At 38.7% G+C, this 22,481-nt stretch overlaps 1 protein-coding gene across 5 annotated transcripts in view; it reads left to right on the forward strand.

Moving 5' to 3' along the window:
- Positions 1 to 22,481, forward strand: part of SCUBE1 (signal peptide, CUB domain and EGF like domain containing 1) — a 205,502-nt gene that overhangs the window by 24,807 nt on the left and 158,214 nt on the right. For all 5 annotated transcript variants that reach the window (XM_054053837.1, XM_054053816.1, XM_054053822.1 and 2 more), the window contains exon 3: positions 4,705 to 4,833. In XM_054053837.1, the coding sequence (XP_053909812.1) occupies positions 4,705 to 4,833 (129 nt within the window). The remainder of the gene's footprint in view (positions 1 to 4,704; positions 4,834 to 22,481) is intronic.

Here is a 22,481-nt window from a genome sequence, read left to right on the forward strand (position 1 = left end):
TGTAGCTATGCTGACAAATTTTGTTGTATGTATTGTAATGACGTTTGGACATTTGGGAACTTAATAAATGGCAGTTGGTGCAGTGAAGAGTAGGAATGGATTTTCCTGGGGATAGATTTTATACTTTCCTGGCATAAAGTCTTTGCCACCTTCTAGAAAAGGTTGTTAGAGTTTGGAATAAGATGGTTAGCACACAGAAAATTCCTTTACACTGCTGAAAATGTTTAGATGAAATGGGAACTGGCGTTTTCCTCGCTCTGTTTTACAGCTTGGTCCAGTCTTTTAGGCCGTTGTTATTGCATGCTGATGTGTCTTCTACTCTCTGCTGAAACAGAAAGCTGAAATACTGTAATTCTGGAAGCAAGAGAGATTGATTCTTGGTTTTAATTTGAACATTTCTTAGTCAAGTTGTATGTGCTCCTGGAAGAGCTGCTTCTCTGCGGGGTGGCTTTGTGACAGTTCTGACGGTGCTATCCCTTTGTTGCAGGATACAGAAATCAAACCAAGTTCTGAGGTAGTGTCAGTTTCACCTGTAATAATGAAAGAAGAATCGGCCTCAGTCTTGTATGGCAGATATAGGTCCTCTCAGACTAAAAAGAATTAGGTCACTTGAAGACAACTTCAATTTATTTTCCTGTAATTGAAAGACAGTAATTTTAAATTACTGCACTTCTCAAGGTAACAAATGCTTGAATTTCCTCAGATACTTGTCTAGCTTTTTAAATGGTTCTTGAGTGCTTATGTAATAATTGCAGTTTCATACAATGTGTACTCTTTAAGTAACACCACTGCTCATTGAAGAGGACAACAGCAGAGCATGGCAATGCTTTGTTCTGTAGAGCTGCTGAAATAGAGTTATTTCAGGGCTGGAACAAGAAGACTCATCTCTGCTTTCCAGAGGGAATTATGATGTAGTTTCCAAGCTTCTTTCACCTTGGCGAATAGCTGAATCAATACAGTTAGTAATAAATCCAAGTAAGCAAGCTCCTCTTTATCTCTTTTTTTTCCCTCCTGGTAATTTTGTCCTTCCGAACTTTTGAAACAAGCAGTGAATTTTGGAGATTTCCCAAAGCAGTTCCTGAAAGAGATAGTCAGAACTAGCTCGCTAGTGTTGCATACATCCAGCTCCGGCATTAGGAGTTACTGTCTTATCTGAACACGGTAACCCCGAAGAGGTTATTGGCAGACTATGTCATTATTATAAATGCCCTTACACCTTGTTAATCATCTGGGTGCATTTAGGTTTTTTTCCAGGGCTCCTGTAATTGCCACTATTGTAATACCATATGAAATTAATTCCTCTTTGGGAGGAAATTGTAATACTTTTTTTAAGGTGTTTTCTTCACTAGACACCCCAAGAGTTACCTGGATGCACACATAGAATGTAGTGGAGTGAAAACTCTGTAAATATTTTGCCAGCATAGGTAAATCTCTAGGTTTCACATTGAGAGCTAGATTGCAGTAAATCTTGGTAATTTAACAGTATATGTACCTGCATCCAGCACAGCAATTACATGATTGGATGGCAATTTGCTTCATTTTTGTGTTATGGTAACTCCTTCATGGTGGAAGATAATATTAAGTGATCAAACAGTAAAAAACGTTAAGGCTAGTTGAAACTACAAAATCAGCGTGAAGAGTTAACTTTCTGAGTTAGAGGTGTTTGGAGTGAAGAGTTTGATTAACACCCAATTCTATCAATTACAGGAAGAAAAGAACTATAGGATATGACCTAACCAGAAGGAAATGTACATAGCTGGCCCCTGCAAAATTTGAATTTTACACTAGATAAAATTAAGAGCAAGCCTGCAGGTTTTATGTGTTTGAATGTACTCCTATTGCTTTTATCACTATATTCAGCTTACTAAGAAAGCCATATCCTGCCATGTAAGACGTAATATTCTGCCTGTAAATTATTCAGCGCTTTAACTGAAGCATTCAGTAAATAATGTCCTCCCCCAGTTATATGAGAAGAGAAGATGGGCTGGTGTTCACATTGTTTGCAGACATGTTGTCTGCTTTTCTCTTGCAGCTGGAGCTTGAAAAAAAGTACAACGTTTGGACTTTGCAGTCTTTGTGCACGCTTTTGGTAGGGTTTGTCAGTTTTAGAAAATAGAATTTTAAATTCAACAGTCTTATCCCCTTGGTGTTCTACTAGGGATACTGGAGATAGAAATTCCAACCAGCCTGCCAAGTGAGGTCTCTTAAATAGCAGTGTGGTTTTCTGGGTGGGAAGAAACACCAAAAAAACCCACAAGATGGCTCTTAAAAATAGGTAGAATGTTTGACTCCACTCCTGGGTTTGTACAGGTCTTGGGGTACAAAACGGATAAGTAATCTCCTAATCCTTTTGCAAAATTTAACATAACTGGAACTCCTCCAGAGAGAGGGATTAAAAGAATCTGTTCCTTTTGTTATTTTTCTTGTTTAGTGTCTGTTACATTAACCCTTCCAGAACTTAAGTTGGTGTTACATCAGCACCTTGTGCTGCTAATCACAGCACAGCCTTGTAGAAATAAGTGTTATATAAAGGGTAGGCATTTAAAAGGCTTAACTTTTTTCTTAATTTTTGTCCCATTTGAAGGCTCTCTCATCTCTTATTTAAACAAATAGTCCTATTTGCTTCATTGTTTGAAAAAAAGGAAATGAAATCATCAGCCCTTGACAGTCAGATGCTGAGAAACTTAACAACTGGTAACACTTTCTTTTGAATTCCCTTTTCTGAAGAAACTCAGTGCCTGGTAAAAGTTAAGAACAAATCTTAAAATGAAGTTACCTTTTTTCCTGAAGGAAAATCATGGCAACAAAATTGTGCTACATGCTTTTTGATTATTGACTTGGCCTGTTAAAACATGGCATTACTGTAGAGCTCTATTTTTGTCCTTGTAGCCTGAGGATGGTAGGGATTCTTGGAAATTCATGCAAGGTTATGGAAGCTGCAAGTGGCTGCCACGTGGAAACCTAACTAGAATGCTTTGGCAATATAAATCTAGGTACACTGGACTGTAAATAAAGGAGAGCTACTTCTCAAGGACTTTGCACACCTACATGCTGCAGATGTGTTTTGAATGAGTCCAATATGCAGTAATTGACTTGCTGGTTATTGTTTCCAGGAAAAATCACAGATTTATCTTTTTGTTGTCACACTGGACCCTGGAAGGGAAAGCACATCCAGAGGCTGTGCTGCCTCATCACTTGTACAATTGATGGATGGAAATTGTTAGTAAAGCATGGGAACTTTCTGCAACAGAACAGTGATTGAAAGACTAGGAAGTTTACCTTTAAGCAGCAGGAAGATTTGTTATTTATTTTTGTTAGGAATATCTTTCCTCCAGGTTCTTATTTCCAGCATTTTTATGGTGCTGAGTGATGAGTTACAATAAAGCTAACTGGATTTGCAGAGAAAGTAAAATTCATAATTCCCATTTCAGGCTGCTGAGGAGATTGTGGAAAGAGCTGTTAGAGATAAATTGATGGAGACCTGGATATTCTGAATTTAAAGGAGATCTCTGATAGGGGTAGATTTGAAGGAGAAGGCTTGCAAAAAAACTTGGGAGGAGCCTGTCCCTGCTGTAACAGATCAAACCTCTCAGAGCGTTGGGCAAGGAGAGACAAAGCTAGCCAAACTCAGTCCAAGGGCTGGAAAAGCTAAAAGCGTTGAGTAAGTAGCTGGGGTTTTTGGTCTAACACACCGCAGATTTAGAGCTGATAGCTATGAGGCTGTCTGTAATTATTTGTATGTTTTTTGTTAGTTGATGTGTAATGCTGGATGATTCACAGCAATGACAGTCATGCTGATGTCCTACGTATAAGCCAAGATAAAGTCTGTAAAAAGGAGAAAGTTTGCACGTTCTACAATGGGTGAAGAAGTGATTTTCATATGAGGAAGGGGAGATCACAATAGAATTGTTTGTAGCTGAAGCAGAATTCATCTCTTATCATTCATGCTACTCTCTCAGGTATAGGCCAGTGTACAAAACTTCATGAAAAATGATTCTAACATACCTTCTAAGTATAAAACATTGCACTTGTTGCTCTACATGAATTAATACAGAAAATTATAATAGGACTTATGGAGTGGGAGGAGATGGGAAGAGGGAGAAACAGACATAACTACCAAGTTATCAATATTAATTTCATAGAGCTCAGTGGACTATGGCATTTATTTCAGAAACGATATTTTTCAATGTTTATTGTACAGAACTACAGCCTGATGTGTTGTCAGGAATATACCAGACCGTCCTTGTTCTGGGAAGTCAGCGTTTTGTTAAACAAGACATACTTTTGTCTTGTCTTCTGCTCTATTAATGGCATGTCTCAGATAGTTGTTTATTACTACAAAGTCAAAGGTTTAACTAATTGCTTGATTATTTTAAAGACAAAACCCAAACCCTATATTTTAAATAAAAAAAATGTGCCAAAATCAGGTGTTTCTTCTTAAACTTTGTCAACATACCATTGCTAACTGTGATGATCCTACAATTATTTTGAGAAGGAGTGTTCTATGCTTGCTGCTTTTCAGTTATGTATGACCCTGATATATTAAGTCAGTACTTCCCTGAGACATATGTTGGGTGAAATATGCAATATGAGTATATAGAAAGATTAGGAACATACATATATTCACACTTGGTTGGAGAATTTTTTTGTATTCTCAGTGTTCTCTTTTTACAAAGGTTTCTTTCTCCTTTTCTTGTGTTTTAGATATTGACGAGTGTGAGAATGACTTCTACAATGGGGGTTGTGTCCATGAGTGCATCAACATTCCAGGCAACTACAGGTGTACGTGCTACGATGGGTTCATGTTAGCCCACGATGGCCACAACTGTCTTGGTAAGTAGTGAATGCTGGCAAGAAAATTTTGTTTCATGGATGTGGTATGAAGGCTTAATCTGCATTTCGTAATCTGGGATGTTTCCAGTAAAGACACGCTCTAGCTCAAACTGATTAGGTTCAAACGTGTCTATTGACTCCAGTGCTGTTTAGACTAGACCCTTATATTTGGCATTCTTAATCCTAATGTGCTCAAATCAATTTGCCCATCTTTAACATTGCTAAAAATCTCTGACGTCCAAAGCCTGTGCTGGATGTTTGGGCTTCTTTTTTTGGAGAAGTAATCATCCCATCCACTTAAATGTATTTTGTATGTTTCTTCCAATTTTTGTAATTCCAGTTATATCTTTAAAGAGCCTCTTCCCCTTTTTTCCCTTTAGGGTAATGTAGTTCTAGGATACACTGTGTGAACGTAAATTACAGAATGTTAGCAGTGCAAGTGTGATAAAGGAATACTTGGACAATAAAACAAAGCAAAAAACCAGTTACCAGTAATAGGTGCTTATAAAGGGAAGGGACACAGTCACATACAGAGCAGGACCTCAAATGCTTCAGCAGTCTGAGGATTCTGGAATCTGGTTTTTGATTCATGTCCATTGCTCTGGTTTAACTAGGTTGGGTTTATCCTATGGGATAAAGTACATGTTCTATTTTGAAATTTCTTCATACCAGTTACCTGAAAATGAAATTTCACTGCTATATCCAGTCTCCCATGCCTGCTTACTTGGGAGTCATTTTAGCTAAATCCTAGTGCCTATGGTTTATCTTTCTCAATGTTCCCAATATATATGCAATGACCAGTGTTTTGTGCACTCCCAAATTGTGCAGTCCCAAATCAAGGCTGTGTGGAAACAGTGCGGAAAAGGGGTATATTTTCTGTGTTGTGCAGCACCTTTACTTTAGTAAAAACTGGGATTCTTTGCAGTAGAAGTCAAGAAATCAAGTAGTGAACCAGAAATAATAAATGCAGGTAACACCAGTCTGCACTCACTGAAACTGTGGAACAACTAGAATTTCTGAGCAAAGATTTGGTTAGTAGATGTATTTCTTAGTGGATTCATTTTCAAACTGAGTAATGTTTTTTCAGATGAATTATATATCCTAACCATTGACAGGCTTTTGAGTCAAACTTGTACATTTCATTAGTAATAGAACAGACTAAATCAAGTGACCTCGACCTGAGGTGGCCAAATGATTTCATGGATTTTTTTATTATTTTATTTTCTCCTTAGCTCTGATTTGTGATAACCCCCTTTTTAATAGAGAGTAAGCATAACTTTTTTACAAAAACACTTCTTGCTTACCAATTGCACTCTTCTGTTAACTCTTCTTTCCTCTAAAGATTCTAAGTATTAACATAGGTTTCATGAAGTCCTCTGCTCTTTATAATTTCTCTAAATAGCAAGTTTGCACAAGAAGGTTGTAAACTCTTCTTGGAAACCATCAAAAAGGACACAAAGTATGTGACAGAGAGTATGAGTATGGACAAAGAATTTATTGTAATGTATTCAGGGATGTATTTGTTTTGTTTATAGGTTTTTCTGTGGTATTCATTGTTGTGATATAGGAACATAAGTGAACACCTTGTAAATACTAATAGATTTGTCCTCAGAAAATCCTGTAATTAAAAGAAGTATAATTTTCATTGTTCTATAGATGAGGAACTAGGGCAAACAGATTAAGTTACTGCTCAGTCTTCACACAGGATGTCTGGATGGCTGCAGCATAGCCAAGAATAGAATCTTTACCCTTCTGAATACCTGCTTACGCACTGTTATTTCAAATATTATATATAACTTTACTATTTTTCTGCAAGATAAATTAATTTCTAAATTTGGACATCTATAATATGATATCTCAAGTAATTGTCTTGTATATCAGACCTCCTGAAAATAACTACAGAAATAGGGTTTTTTTATGGTTCTTCAGCAGTTAATCCTGTGTCTGATTCAGAAGAGTTCTGGAAAGCAGAGTGAACTTCTGATTATAAATCAAGCTAGAAATGCAACTAGTTGTGTACATTCTAGATTCCATGGAGCTCTGTGCAAGAGGTGGATGCTCAGTATGGTAGGCAAAAACACAAGCATGATATCAGCTGTGAATTCAGTAGCAAAGAATTGCATCGCTAAGTCCTGTTTATGTCCTCAATCATGATGGTGTACTTTGGGCAGAAGGCCTGATATTCCAGCCTGAAAAATGGATATTACTGTTTTATTTGTCTGTTTTGCATTTCTTGACAAAGTAACCAAGTCATTTGGCAGCCCTTGCGGGAAAGGAGATGTAGCACTTTCTCTGGAGCAACGAAATCTTCTCCATGAGTGGTACTGCTCTGCCAGCTCTAGTAGGTGAAGCAGAGCAGCAGTTGGAGCAAGGTCTTTGGGAGGTCGTAGCTAAAGGAGAAACTTTTGAGACAAACCAGGAGCAGATGGTCACAGGCCTCAAAGTAACTCCTGCCTGTTATAAATGGGCCTGGGTATCCCAAATAAGTATAAAAATTAGATTCATGTTTCAAATCATAAAATTTCTTTTCTTCTCAGGTTAGGTTCTAAACCCAAGTTCCTGTCTTGCGGTGCTCTTTTAAAATCTGTTTGCTTATTTTAAGAGAGGAGAGGTTTTAACCCTAGCATGTAGGCTTAATTTCTGACTGGGTAGTGGTAATCTACAATCTGACTCAGATGAAAAAAGAACATTAGTGTATACTCATGCGCATGTGCATGTGTGTGTATATGTATATATATCATATTGTATCATTCATCCTTTGCCAGTGAATTTTCCAGTACACTATTTTTCTTTCAAAACAACCCTAGAACAGTTAGAACCCAAAATCTACCTATTCCTACCCTTCCATATGTCTGAATGTATACACTAGGATGGGGAATTACAGCCTAATCTGCCTGTCAACATGAAGTTAGAGGAGAGTTGCAGGTATATAAGAAATCATTTCTAAACTTCTCAGATGTAAAATATCAAGCAGTGGTATATAACTCATTTCGGATTGCATAATCACTGGTGTGATTAAAGACACCAATGTCTTCTTTTTAATTTAGCTTTATTTTTCTTCTTCTTCAGACAGCTGTGCACAATGTGTTGCTTGCTTGAACTTCAAATGAACACTTCTATTACTGATGCTTATTTTTCTTTATGTTTCCCAACAGTTCAAATAGACTTTTTTTTAAATGTGAACATTTTATATATAAAACTAAAGAGCTTTTGGAAAGTTGGTTTTAGTTTCAGAAAAACAAATATTTTAAAGATAAGCTGAAAAATGGTCCATTCTCTTGGCTGTCTTCCATTTTTCTTTTCCTTTCTTTCCCAGTTCCAGGAGTCTATTAGGTGAGCTGACAGTTAAGCATTGTCTTCCTCTAGCGTATCAGCAGGACTTCTAATAATATCAGTCACAAACTCCCTTCCAGATTTTTATAGGTGCTAATCTTAAGCTCCTTGACAGATGGAGAAGCGCTGAATAAACCAAATAGCCACCTTTTCCTAACAATTCATTTTTATTAAAATGTATGTAAAATTATGGTATTTTTAAGAGAAAGTTATTAATCTAAATCTTGAGGCTCTTACTCGTTTCCAGTGATTCTAGTGAGAGTTCTACTTGAGCAGAACTTTGGAACTTGGCAGTTGTTTCACATCTTAAGAGAAGGAGGCCATACTCCCAAATTAGGGTTCAGTGGTTGGGTAGCAGGGATGTGTTCTGGATGTGAGGGGCCCAGGCATAAGATAGGATTGGAGCCCTATGTAATTTATATTTACAGATGGGATGAAAAGTGTTAACAATAGATGTATCTGTATGTTTTAAACCTTTATGTATTATTGTGTATTTCTGCAAACAATGACTGGCAATGATTGAGTCCTTGGAGCATAGTAAGAACCTCGGAATTACAGAACAAATGGGGAACCAGAGGCATTAAGCTAGTGAACCTCCCTCCCACAGACAAGGTGCTGTGGTTGCGTACACAAAAATCCACGCTGCAAATTGCACCACTACCTAAATTTCAGTGATGAATGCATTCTTTCAGGATGAAAAACTTGAGTGCTTTTTTTAAACTTTTTTGGTTTTCAGATGCAAGCCCAAATAAAAAGGAAGGTTACTTTCTGATGTGTTTCTTCAGCAAACCTATCTTTTATTCTGTTACTGGTTTTGGCCCTTTGTCAATCTTGCTTGGGCTATGTATTAGATGAATGATAAAAGCTGTGATTCATCACAGCAATTTAAAGTATCCAGTTTGTGGCACAGTGGCGTGCATCGGATTTTATAACATGTACTACTATTCCGCAATGCCTTCTACTAACTGATCACTAGGTGCCAAGCAAACATGAATAGCTAGGATTATAATTAAATGTTCTATAGACAGTTCTGGGTTAGAAGGCAGTCAATTGAACATGAGCCAGCAGTGTGCCCAGGTGGCCAAGAAAGCCAATAGTATCTTGGCTTGTATCATAAACTGTGTGGCCAGCAGGACCAGGGAGGTGATTTTGTCCCTATACTTAGCACTGGTGAGGCCACAACTTGAGTACTGTGTTCAGTTTTGGGCCCCTCTCTACAAGAAAGACATTGAGGTCCTGGAGTGTGTCCAGAGAAGAGCAACACAACTGGTGATGGGGCTGGAGAACAAGTCTAACGAGGAGTGGCTGAGGGAGATGGGGTTGTTTAGCCTGGAGAAGAGGAGGCTCAGGGACCTTATCACTGTCTACTACTGCCTGAAAGGATGCTGTAGAGAGGCAGGTGTTGGTCTCTTCGACGAAGTGATAGGTCATAGGACAAGAGGGAATGGCCTCAAGCTGTGCCAGAGGAGGTTTGAACTGGGTATTAAGAAAAATTTCTCCACGGAAAGGGTTATCAAGCACTGGAACAGGCTGCCTCGGGTGGTGATTGAGTCACCATCCCTGAAGGTGTTTAAAAGACGGGGAGATTAAGTGCTTAGGTGTATGATTTAGTAGTGGACAGGAATGCTTAGACTCGATGATCTTAAAGGTCTTTTCCAACCCAGTGATTCTATGATTCTGTCTTTGAAAATAGGATTGTTGGTATCAAAAGTTTGAAGCCCCAAACTGGAGGGTAGTTCTGAAAATATATCCGTGTTCACTCTGGAAATCCAATAACAATTTGTTGTTGATGGAAAAGACTTTGATAATCCAGCCCTCTCTGAAACACTGCTTTTCTTGCCCTGCTTTTTCTATTTCTGTATCTGAAAGTTTCTGACTTTGAAAGTGCCTTAATGTTTAGTCACTCCACATTAATCTTTTGAATTCAAATGAGATATAACTTTCTTTATATGTTATTTTGCCATATGTTTGCTTTCTTCAGCCAATGTGATCTGAGAAGTACTAAAACAAGTGAGAGTATAAATCAGCGTAACCCCAAGGTTTTTTGTTAGGTATGGGGAAATAATCAAAAGTGTGGAATAAATCTTGGTCACTGTTAACTATGAAGTTAGTTTCTCAGACTGTCATAATAAATTAAGAAACTGGGAGCTATGTGACAGCAGCATCAATCTCAGTCTCTTGTTTCTGCAAGTCGTCTTGTTGTCTGAGTCTTTTTTTTAAAAAAAAATATTTACTCCCTGGAGGAGGTAATCAATCACAGTAAAGATTTCTCTGCATGGGACACTTAGGAAAGTAGAGTCAGCTTAGAGTGTGAAGTTAATATGCATAAGTTAAATCACTTTAATCCTATATGGATGCTCTTATTTGATCTGATATAGTTGTGTCTTATTTAATCAAATATAGAATTTTATTCTGTATTATTTATTCTGCATTCTTACTGCTTTATCTTGTTTATATTAGTTTTGTATCTTTTGTTAATTCATCTTAACTTTCTCATAATAGCAAATTTCTAAGCCAGTATGGCCTATATTGCTGTGTACCATAAGACAAAAACTATGAAATATACTAAAATTAACCAATGCTTTGGGAGCCAAATTGCATTTAGCTCTTACATAAAGCAAAGGAGAAATCGTGTTCACCTGAGGGTGGAGGATTTCACCCTGTAATGGATGTATTTACCGTTCAGATGTGTGACACTCAAGCCTTCCCTCATGGAAAGATGTCTTTGTTAATCCTAGAAATTGCATAGATCCAGTTAAAACCTTGATTTCATATGGATTACAAAAACATCAAAGTGGAGAACTTTAAAGACATCTGGTCTTTGATTTCAAATATAGCCACTGTTATTATACTATGCTTAGAATGCAATCAGTTCTTGGCAATGTTGATTTATGATAAACAATGTGATTTATACAGTCAAGAAATAGCCATCAAAAAGAATAGTTGCTGTGTAATTGCTTACTGTGCTAGAGATGGAAACAGAACTCTCTTCTAGTATGGATGAGTGCCAAATGAAAGGTTGGTAGTGAATTTCCTTCTTAAGTAGATTCCAGGGTCTCAGCTTTCTGTAGTGCCCGGCTTTCACCGTCTAATACTTTCCATGAATTTCTGCACCTTGACATTACCCTTTTGACTTCAGTGTACAGTGTGCAACCTTTGAATTTGAATGTGGAAAAAAGCTTGAATCCCGCTACAGGACCAGTATAGAGAATTATTTTTACTGCTTCCATTACCTTCTGCAGGCTTCAATCCAGGTCCTTCTCAGGTATCTCAAAATATTCCTTGTGTACACATTTCTTGCTGGAATGATATCAGAGGTGTAATTTTGCATAAAAGAGGGGCAGGAAGGAACATGAAGTCATTAATGGTAGCATATGACTTTGTGATGATTGTAGCTAATTTATAAATAACAACAACAACAATAATAATAATAACTCATTATTAAATAATAAAAAAGTCACTGGACAAACTTCACAGGAACGACTGTTTAGAGAATTTAGAAGGTTTAGGATTAAACCAAAATTTATTATTGAGGCCTTGTGGGATATGGAAAAAAAATGTTGTGAAACAATTGTAATATACTTTATTAAATAAGTAAGACTGGAGTGGACATATGGTGTTGTGCTATAGAAGAGGAGCAGAAAGGAGAGTCAGGCCAAAGCTTTTCCACTAATCTCAACAAAATAAAATTCTAATTGAAGAGAAAGTTGCTGCAGCAATGAGTATTAGACTAGTACAGCCTCTTCAGCAGAGTGGTCATAACTCAGTCAAACCAGAGTGGAAGTAGAATTGAAGAGTTCAAAAGAAAGGAAGTATGTATTTCTGATTCAATTTAGACAGCAGTGTTACAGACATTCCCCAACAAGAGTTGGGCACCCAGACTTCTGGGAGCTTCTAGCTTTGTGTCCTCTAGGTCATATGTTTGAGTGTATTTCATGCCCACCTAGACACCCACAAGTCTATGGGGCCGGATGGGATCCACCCATGAGTATTGAAGGAGCTGGCAGATGTCCTTTCCAGACCCCCTTCTGTCATCTTCCAGCGGTCCTGGCTGACTGGGGAAGTTCCACTAGACTGGAGGCTGGCTAATGTTGTACCCATCTACAAGAAGGGTTGCAGGGAGGATCCAGGGAACTACAGGCCTGTCAGTCTGACCTCAGTGCCAGGGAAAGTCATGGAACACGTAATCTTGAGTGCTATCATGAAGCACATGCAAGAGAACCGGGTGATCAGGCCCAGTCAACATGGGTTTACAAAAGGCAGATCTTGTCAAACTAACCTGATCACCTTCTATGACAAAATCACTCGATTGCTGGATGGGGGAAAGGCTGTGGATGTAGTCTTCTTGGACTTCACTAAAGCCTTTGACACAGTTTCTCACAGCATTCTGCTTCAGAAACTGTCACCCTCTGGCCTGGACAGGCGCACACTCTTCTGGGTTGAAAACTGGTTGGATGGCCGGGCCCAGAGAGTGGTGGTCAATGGAGTTAACTCCAGCTGGAGGCCAGTTACAAGTGGGGTTCCTCAGGGCTCGGTACTGGGTCCAGCCCTGTTCAATGTCTTTATCAATGACCTGGATGAAGGCATTGAGTGCACCCCCAGCAAGTTTGCGGATGACACTAAGCTGGGAGGAAGTGTGAATCTGCTCGAGGGTAGGGAGGCTCTGCAAAGGGATCTGAACAGGTTGGACCGCTGGGCTGAGGCCAATGGCATGAGGTTCAACAAGGCCAAATGCCGGGCCCTGCACTTGGGGCACAACAACCCTATTCAGTGCTACAGACTGGGGGAAGAGTGACTGGAGAGCTGTACAGAAGAGAAGGACCTGGGGGTAATGGTTGACAGCCGACTGAACATGAGCCAGCAGTGTGCCCAGGTGGCCAAGAAGGCCAATGGCATCTTGGCTTGTATCAGAAATGGGGTCACCAGCAGGTCCAGGGAGGTTATTCTCCCTCTGTACTCGGCACTGGTGAGACCGCACCTCGAATACTGTGTTCAGTTCTGGGCCCCTCACCACAAGAAGGATGTTGAGGCTCTGGAGTGTGTCCAGAGAAGAGCAACAAAGCTGGTGAGGGGGCTGGAGAACAAGTCTTATGAGGAGTGGCTGAGAGAGCTGGGGTTGTTTAGCCTGGAGAAGAGGAGGCTGAGGGGAGACCTTATTACTCTCTACAACTACCTGAAAGGAGGTTGTGGAGAGGAGGGAGCTGGCCTCTTCTCCTAAATGACTGAGGACAGGACAAGGGGGAATGGCCTGAAGCTCTGCCAGGGGAGGTTCAGGCTGGATATCAGAAAAAAATTCTTCACCAAGAGAGTCATTGGGCACTGGAACAGGCTGCCCAGGGAGGTGGTCAAGTCACCTTCCCTGGAGGTGTTTAAGGAACGGGTTGATGAAGTGCTTCAGGACATGGTTTAAGGGATTGTTAGGAATGGTTGGACTCCATGATCCAGTGGGTCCTTTCCAACCTGTTGATTCTATGATTCTATGGGTTTTATTCCTTCTGTGAGAAGAGTTGTGCAGAGAGGACAAGATTTGTATTGCAAGACCTTAAAAGTTGGTTTTACTTCGAAAATTATGAATATAAAATTATATAGTCCTTCATGGCGGGAGAAAGTGTTAGGTTTTTTTATCGTATGGTACACTATAAAGTTTTTCCTGCTATTTTACTCTTTTAGCTATTTTATCAGACAACATATAAAACAGAGAAAACTTAGGGGTGAATATTTTTATAATTCATTTTGATTCAGTAAGCTTGAATGGGAAAGAACTACATTTTTCTACAAGATTTTTTCTCCTAACAGTGTTTCTCTTGTCTAATGTGTTTATAAGTACACAAGTAGCTTGAAAGTGAGGTGATCTATTTTTCTGTATCTGAATCAACACAGAAATCCTGAAGTGAGTTTTTGCATGTATAGCCAGTGTATTTCTGTTGTGACCAATATAGGCTGAAAATTTTTCCACTGCTTAGAACTTACAGTGGTACATGGAAGTACCAGAGTCATATGTTTCAGATACATATTAGGAAATAAACAAGTAATCATATTTCGGTATAACCTTCTGAAAAATACTTTTTCGAGTTTAATATCATGAGTATATATATATAGGTATATTTAGATTTAACTTGGGAGCTTGGATAATTTCCTTTGAAAACACTGAAAAACTTTCTTTATTTAATTATTTCTGTTGTTTATTTTGAAAGCATAACTAGGGAACTGCTCCTGAAATTAGTCAGAGACACAATACAAATTACTACTATGACAGCAAAGAATGGTTTCTGGGTACCACTAGTGATTTACAGTGACAGGCTTGGAGCTGCACTTGCAGGACCTAGAGACAGACTTTTGTAATATGACTTACACATCATTTAGGGCTTGGTTAGATAAGATTCTTAGCACCCTGGTCCCAAGGCATCAAAATGTTTATGTGATACCTGCTGCCTGTGCAACTGCAGCATTTTCTTTAATAGGCCTGAGACTGTCTATACGCCACTGAGTGTTATTCATTGCTTAAAAAAAAAACCTCTGAAACATCTTAGGGAAGTTTAAGATCCTTGATTTTACTCTAAAAATAACTGAAATAACTCTTTCTAAATATAAATTCAGTGTCAGTTAGGCTCTGAAGGGACCACAGGCTCAGTCTGTTAATGACTGCGCATTGAAAGAATGTGAAAATTCATTCTTATGCTCTGAGTGACATGAGTATCCTGAGTATGGAATGAGTTTTGCTTTGAGTTTTTTAATTTGAAGTCAGCAGGCATACTCTTGTACAGCTGTTACAGAAATACATTTATGTGTTTCCAAGTGCTAGTGAAAGAATATACAGCTCTGGTGAATTTCATGTGGAAGGTAGGGATGAGTCAGTTGTTTGTCTTGATTTATTTTGGGTTCTGTGTTTGTTTTGGCTTTACGCTGCTGTGCCAGCTCTGAACTTATTAAATTCACCCCTTCTGTACATGGTTATGATGTTCTTGAAGTCAGGCTTTTTGACTGCTGCTGTTTTATATTGATAGTTCCCATCACTCTTACCAATCAAGGCAACACTGATCTCTCTTTATAAGAGATAAACGTGGCTGATGGTGTTCATCTGTTGAGTTGCCTAGCACAAACACAGTTTACTGCAGCTAACATGTACTGATGGGCAGCTGCTGCTCAGCTGGTGTGGAGGTGTCCGCTGTTTTCTAAGGCTGTTTTCTTAAAACCAGGTAGTCAAAACAAACCAGCCAACCAATCCAACTTGTACTGTGCAATGCAGCATGAATAGATTGAGTGGTAACCTAGTATTGCTGTTCCATATAAAAAAGAAATTAATGTTTACTGTAAGATCTTTAATATCTGTCAAGAGGAATTAGAGAAAACCTATGTTCTAAATACTGCTTTTTTGTGTGTGTTTCTCACAGGAGAGTAGAAATGCTGAACTAGTTTCCCCACTGGCATAAATGCCCATTTGCCCAAACATTTTGTGTCAAATGAAGCATTTGTTCACTAAGAATGTACCTACTGAAACTATTCAGAAACAGGTTGCATTTACAAACACTTTTCACCAATGGAAATACTTTCAGGAAAATGTAATTATTTTGATATGACCTACAGGATAATATATGATAATAGACTGAATAATTTGCTCAACTTGTCCTGAATTTTTCCTTCAGCTGATCACCATGGCTGCTTGTTTGAATTTGTAATTAACTTCCCTCCTTATAGTGTATGAAGCACTGTAAATCCTACTTTGCAACTTGGAGTGACCTGCATGCAGCTAGATGTCAGTGATAACTGCAAGCTTAGTGCTAATGGGGTCGGGACTGTCTGAGCCTCATGCCAAGGTGAAGGCTGCTGGCATTCCCTACGTAGTAGCACTGTAGATGAAAAGAAGCAGGATCAAATGTGTACAAAATTGTTTTAAAGACCTGTATCAGAGGAATAAGTAGCATATTAAAAAATAATTGATTAGGAACTTTGTTGTGTTTAGGCACCGTTACCAGGAAGCCACCACATGTATGTTTGTCTGAAAAACAGACGTGATTACTAAGTGAGAGGATGGAAGCTACAACTAAGATGTCACATTATGGGGCTTGAATGTTTATTTTGGAAATGCTAGAAGCTGTGAATAGGGTTTTAGTGTCTTCAGAGGACAGACAGTGGTACTCGGTTGTTTATAAAGGAGTAAACGTATGACATCAAGAGACTTGAACTCGATGCAACATTCATGCAATGATTATGGGACTGTTTACTTCAGCTCAGCAAATGGGCAGGCATCACATGCAGCAGAGTTAAGCTCTCCCGTTAAGCAAATATTTCCTATGCAATACATAGCAAAGAAGTGTTTTGCAGCTGCATTTGCACTGTGTTTGTGTAGTGTGAAATTTAAGGAATTCCACTGTGTGTCACAAAATAGCTACAGAAAAAAAAAGAATTAAACATTCCTTTTCAAGTTGCCCACATCTACAAATGTGCAGGCAAACAAGAAGCTTAGTCACTGGGTGTTGAAATGATAGGTGTTCATAGCCCATTAAGAGATAGAATACTCAAGGACAGGTCTCAGGCATCATTTTAAGTGTTGTAGCCTTGTACATAAGAAAAGAGTGGCTCTAGGGATCAGTTCATTGATCATTTTAGAATTATTTTGGCATTTGCCACCTAAGAGCATTCTTGTGATTAGCACTTGATGTTTCTCTTCTGCAAAGTGTGCTTTATTTTTCAGGGAAAGTTAATTTTTCACAGGGATAGTTTTTTTTAATGTCTACTCCAGTAAACATTCACTCCTCTAGAATCTTTTTATTGCAAATGGATCTTTTCTCAGCAAGGGCTATAGTGATGATTTCTACAGCTGTGGTTGTGAATGAAGTACTGGATTCAAGGTCACAGTGTTCTTTTTCCTTTTCTTTGCTACATTTTTCAGTTTTTGAAAGAAGTGAACAAAAAGCAGAATTCTAGTCTTATATGCAAATAGTAGAAAATTTGAGCCCTGCTTTTAAGCTCTTGATGAAGTCTGATGTCAGATCTCTTGGAGATATGAATGCTGTGTACATAGGTAGTGGTGTCTCTTTCTTCTAATATTTCCCCTTGTATGCTCATATCAAATTGGTCTAAGAAAGATGGTTTAGCAGTTATTTCAACTAGCAATGATTCCTGTTTCCATTATCCCATCATCTGATGCAGTGTATCACCCTCCCTACCTTGACGGCATGTCAGTACTTGTGTGAGCATTCCAGCAGGAACGCCTGCGCATAGCCTCTAATCTGATACCACTTCCGTAGCTATCTTGAAATCAGATCTTCCAAGACTCCCGCTCCAACAAAGCATCATGGTACTTGGAGGGAATGAAATAGACATATAAGAAGAATGTGTGCCTAATGTTGCTGTCATTAAGGTTGACTTCTAGAAATCAACATTTTTTGTTTTAAATGTGATATAGTAAAGTAATTCAAATTGTCTCTGTAATTATCATATTTGTGTATGGCTGAGCTTCAAAATAGATGAGATAGACAGCATGAGGCTGAGGGCTATCTGTAAGATCAAGAAACGTGCAGAAAAGGCAAGTAGAGAATCAATATTTATTTAAAAATTAGATTGGAGGCATTCATTCACAGTATGAAGCAGCATGTTTGAAATAAAAAAGGATGTCTTTGTATGTAACTCATACTTAAATTGTAGAAGTAATTGCCCCATCACACTGGATTCAGAAGAAGTTAGACAAATTTATACAGGAAAGATCCAGCAGTGATGGTTTAGCAAGTGGTATAGGAAGATTAATCCATATGTGATTGCCAAAAGCTGGAAGAGCATGCTAGCGATGGTTCTGTCCAATCTTTACAGTCTTCTGAGTATCAACTACAAGGCAGTGTCAAAGAGAGGATGCTGGGCTAGATGTTCTGTGGCTATAAAAATAACTATGACTATAGTAAATCCAGAAACATGATTTTTCCTTTAATGAGAATTTTAGCAGCTTTCTGACTAAAATTATTCAGAATATAATGATTTTAAGAGTCCAGAATCAGGCACTCATATTTTCTGAGTTTGCAACTGCTAGTACTTTTTCCTACAAATACAAGATATCCTCAGTGGTCCTTTGTTGCTAACATTTGAGTGAAGTCTGAAGTATTGCTATAAGTAGTTCATCACAATGATCTGCACTGGTAAAATAGGCATCTTAAAGAAATCTTCCAAAGGTTTCAGAGAGCAGCTTAGAGAAAAACTAGCGGGATCGGCTCCCTGAATCATGCGTCAAAATCCTGGTTTCAGAATTCTCCAAAGAATCTTAATCCTATAGTGAGTGGATTGTGCTGTGGCTCCCAAATGCTTTGGAAACTTTGAAGATGAGACTCAGATTTCTGACGGACTTAAGCATCTGTGAAAATGCTGATGTGAAAGAAAAATCTGAGAAGGAAGGAAGAGAAGATCATGGGAGGAAGTGGACAGTGGGCATACTGATCTTGACATTGATTCTGTGTAACATTTCCACTTGAGGATCTTCCTGCTTGTGGTTTTGGTTTCAGTGCTCTTAGCAGACCTTTCCCTCTGAATGGTATCCAAACAGGACACTCAATCAGAATAGCTTCTTTAGGCCAAATACTTTGGGAAGCTGTGATACAGATGAGGGTGAAATACCAGTGGAGCTAGTTTGAAAAGTTCATCAAATAAATTAAATGAGAAACCGAAAGCATTTATCTATTTAATAAATAAACATCCCTCTTTATCAACTGTAGCGTTTTCTACCCTTTCATACTGTTCCATACTACTGCATTCTGGCAGATCTCATCTTACCAAGATACAGAACACAAGTTTTGATTATGTAAAGGCGGTGGGCCAAAAAGCTAGAGGTCTTATGCAAATTCGGGTATGCAATAATTTGAATGCTTCTGATATATAGATATATCTATATATGTATCTATACATGCATTATATCTCCTCCTCGTTTGAAAGATAGTTCTCCTTTCCCAGCCTCTCCCTGAACTGGCTTTTCCCTTGTTCTTTCTTGTCCTTGATGATGACTGGCCAATTTGAAGTCCTAGCCCTCATCTCCCTGGAAACAGAGGTTTGTCATTCTGGTCTAAACTCTGTATAAACAATTCTAGCTCTTGTGTCCATTGTCTTCTTAGCTATTTGTTTGTGCTGGTAAGGAATAGTTAAGGGCTTCCATCAGGGATTTTCTTTGGTAGACGTAATCACAGGAAAGTTCTTTGTGGTAAGTGTTACAGAGAGTGGCTTAAGGACATATGTTCACTTTCTCCTAGTTTTTCCTTCTCTTTTTGAGGATGAAGGTTGGAACAGCCATGTGGGAGCTGAACTCATCTCTGATGGGAACCTTTTTCTATCTTTTTGTCAGTTTGGATTGTGTAGGTTTGTTGAAAACTTGCTCCAGCTTCCACCCTAGTTTCATCAGTAGGATTTCGAGGCTCAGTTCTCCTGTAAGCAGGCCATAAGGTACTCCAGAAACCAACACAGTGTCAGGTGGTGAGGCCAAGCTGGATAAAAGAACTTTTCCCACTTAAGGAGCCTAGGAAATGGATTTGAGTTTCCATACACCAGTTCAAACTAAGGGAAACCTGCAGCTGCTGCCATGGGGCTGCCATCCTCAGGGAGACAACCCTGGTCCTGGTTCAGATGACCAGTGGTAGCTTATTTTGTGCAAAAGGTTGCCAAAGCAGACATGTCTGCTTCCTCTAAAAATATAATTTTTATGAAAAGTGGAGTAATAATGTAAGCTTTGTATTTGTGCTCGATCAATTTAGAAGTTTTTAAAATGGGTTTAGTTAGGGCTTAGAATAAATGCTTGAATGAATCAGTTTTGTGTCATAAGTGACTTTTTTTCTTACAGGTAGAGTTAGGCCCTGGGGTGCAGGTCTCCAGCAGGTGTTAAACTGTCGCACAGAATGGTAACAATTAAAGCCCTTCACAATCCACCCTCAGCTTTTCAAAACAATCAGCAGCCCAGTTTGACATATAGAGACTCCAAAACTGGAGCCAGAAGAGCTTTATTGAAAACCTGGCTACTTATTTTGATTTTTATGTTTATCTCGAGAAAATCTCATCCAAAATGCAGTCTCACATGTGCTGCATTACTGATGTTTATGCTTACAGCTGGGTAACTTGAGATACATTGAACAAGGGTTGCACGAACAATGAATGAAAGAAAAAGCCTCTTTGGCAGCTATTTAATTTGTGGGTTTTGGAAAAAATGTCAGATAAATGAAGGAATTATTCTGCCACATCTACCAAAGCTTGAGTTCATTGGAGGTGATGGACTTCTCTCTCCTAACTTCAGAGGACTTTTTTATCCTGTTTTCTAAACTGTGTTAGTAATAGGCTGATCATAAAGTGGCTTTATTAGAAAGAATGTTTAGGAAGTAAATAATTCAGTAAATATTTACTCCAAAAAGCCTGACCCGTGTAGGTTTGAGACCTGGGAAGATAAAATATTAATCCTATGCCAGCAGGCCAAAATTTATTGGAAGGCATGTGGTATGGAGTTATAGTAGTTGATCCCAGCTCCTCCCTTTCTTCAACTCTTTCTCTTCATGAATGCATTCTAAAATTATTTTTAGGCAAGTAATTGAACAAAAGAAATAAAAGAAGTTCCTCATAATAGAACTTTCTAAAGAGTTTAAATTCTAATAACTTTTATTCCAGCATATGGATTTGGGACTTGGTGGTAAATTGAGCTATCACTTTATGGAAGTGGTAAACCACCAGCATTTGATAGAGCAGAAAACAAATGTTTATATATCGTTGCATTTGTTTCAGATTATTCATCATGTCTGGAAGGCAATTGTTCAAGATGCTTTGTGATACTGTAAACAGAATGCTGGGAAGGCTGCATACTTTACAGCAAAATTTTGGGGTTTGTACATGTAGCAACTGAGACTTTTTGCTTCAATAAGTGTTCAACTTATCTTACAGAGAGGAGGGTGTAGATTTTAGTGTGCTATTTGAAGGAAAAAATTTGAGTTGGCACTATAGGGCAGCAAGGTCTGCTGACTCACAGAGGAAGGTTCTCATGAAGTTGTGTTACTTATCTTTCCTTTTTATATGGTATATAGTAAGCAAGGCAAGTCTTCACTTCTCCTTTTCCTGTGCCTTCCCAAACTGTTCTGGTGAGGTTATGAAAAGGTTCAAATCTGGAAGAGGATGAGGAGGATTTTGTTACAGAAAATTGGAGACAGTAGTGCTTAACATTTCCTGGTAAATTAAAAAAAGGAGAAAGACTGTCTATGTACTTGCATTGTAGTTCAAGATAGGAGGAGACTGCCTGGTTTCCCTGGGTACTGCTGTAATTACCCTAGAGCTTTCTTCTTTGTGAGAAAGAGCTACAATTTCTGTCCCATGAAGCTCAGGCAGCGCACCAGCACAAAGAGCAATAGCAGGCTTAGCCAAGCAAGCTGCCTAAACTAGACGGTGTTCCTGCATTAGTCACCAGCTGAGTTTCTCCAGTATTCCAGAGCTTCCTGGCCTTGCCTGCAAGAGTACTGGCAAAAGTAGCTTGGTTTTACTTTAGTGTATTGTGGCCAGTCCTGGAGCAATTAATTTCTGCAGAAGCTGTGGCAGCTCTTCTGAGGTTTTGAATGTTATTGATCATTTGGCTTTCTTGTGGTTTTCACCCTTTCTAAAGTAAAATTAAATCAAAGCACACACCATCTGATTTGCTGACTTGTTAGCACATACTGTGAAACAACTGACTGGTTGCAGAGTCCCCATAAAAAAGGAAAACGTGAGTTTTTGAGGTGGCAAGTTACTTTTATCCGAAGGAGAAATAGAAAATGGATATGATATGCCTTTTATGAGCAAAACAGGAGAGTTGCAACGTTGAATGGGGGTCAGATATCTTTTAGCAGCAGCGGTTTCCCTGATGCTTAAACATGTCTCTGTTAAACACAACAGCATAAAAATTTCTGTGCCCAAGAGAGGTGATGGAGGGTAAACAGAAACCCTCAAAACAACCAGTAGCTAATGCTGCCTTAGTGGTTTTATATATTTGCCTATTAAAATGACAATACAGACATGGAACATTTAGATTTAAGAAGCCTTCTTTTCATTAAACAACATTAAACAACCTGACAAAGTAGGAAGTTATGACTCCAGTAATTGAAACATGCTGTTCTGTTCAAGACCAGAACTCTATAAAGACTCTTTTCCCCCAGTAATGCCCTCTGTATTTGCCTGCTACCTCTGCTAGAAATTACTGTAGGCCTGAAGTATGTCTTTCCAAATGGAGTGGGAATGACAGAGTGCAACACCACACTTGGCAGACGGGGTTACAGCCTTTCTAGGATGTTAACATTCATTGTGCATTGGAAATCAATTTGCAGTGCAGAATGCATGGAGAC

This window comes from Cuculus canorus, chromosome 1, assembly GCF_017976375.1.
Source record: "Cuculus canorus isolate bCucCan1 chromosome 1, bCucCan1.pri, whole genome shotgun sequence".
Lineage (NCBI taxonomy): Eukaryota > Metazoa > Chordata > Aves > Cuculiformes > Cuculidae > Cuculus > Cuculus canorus.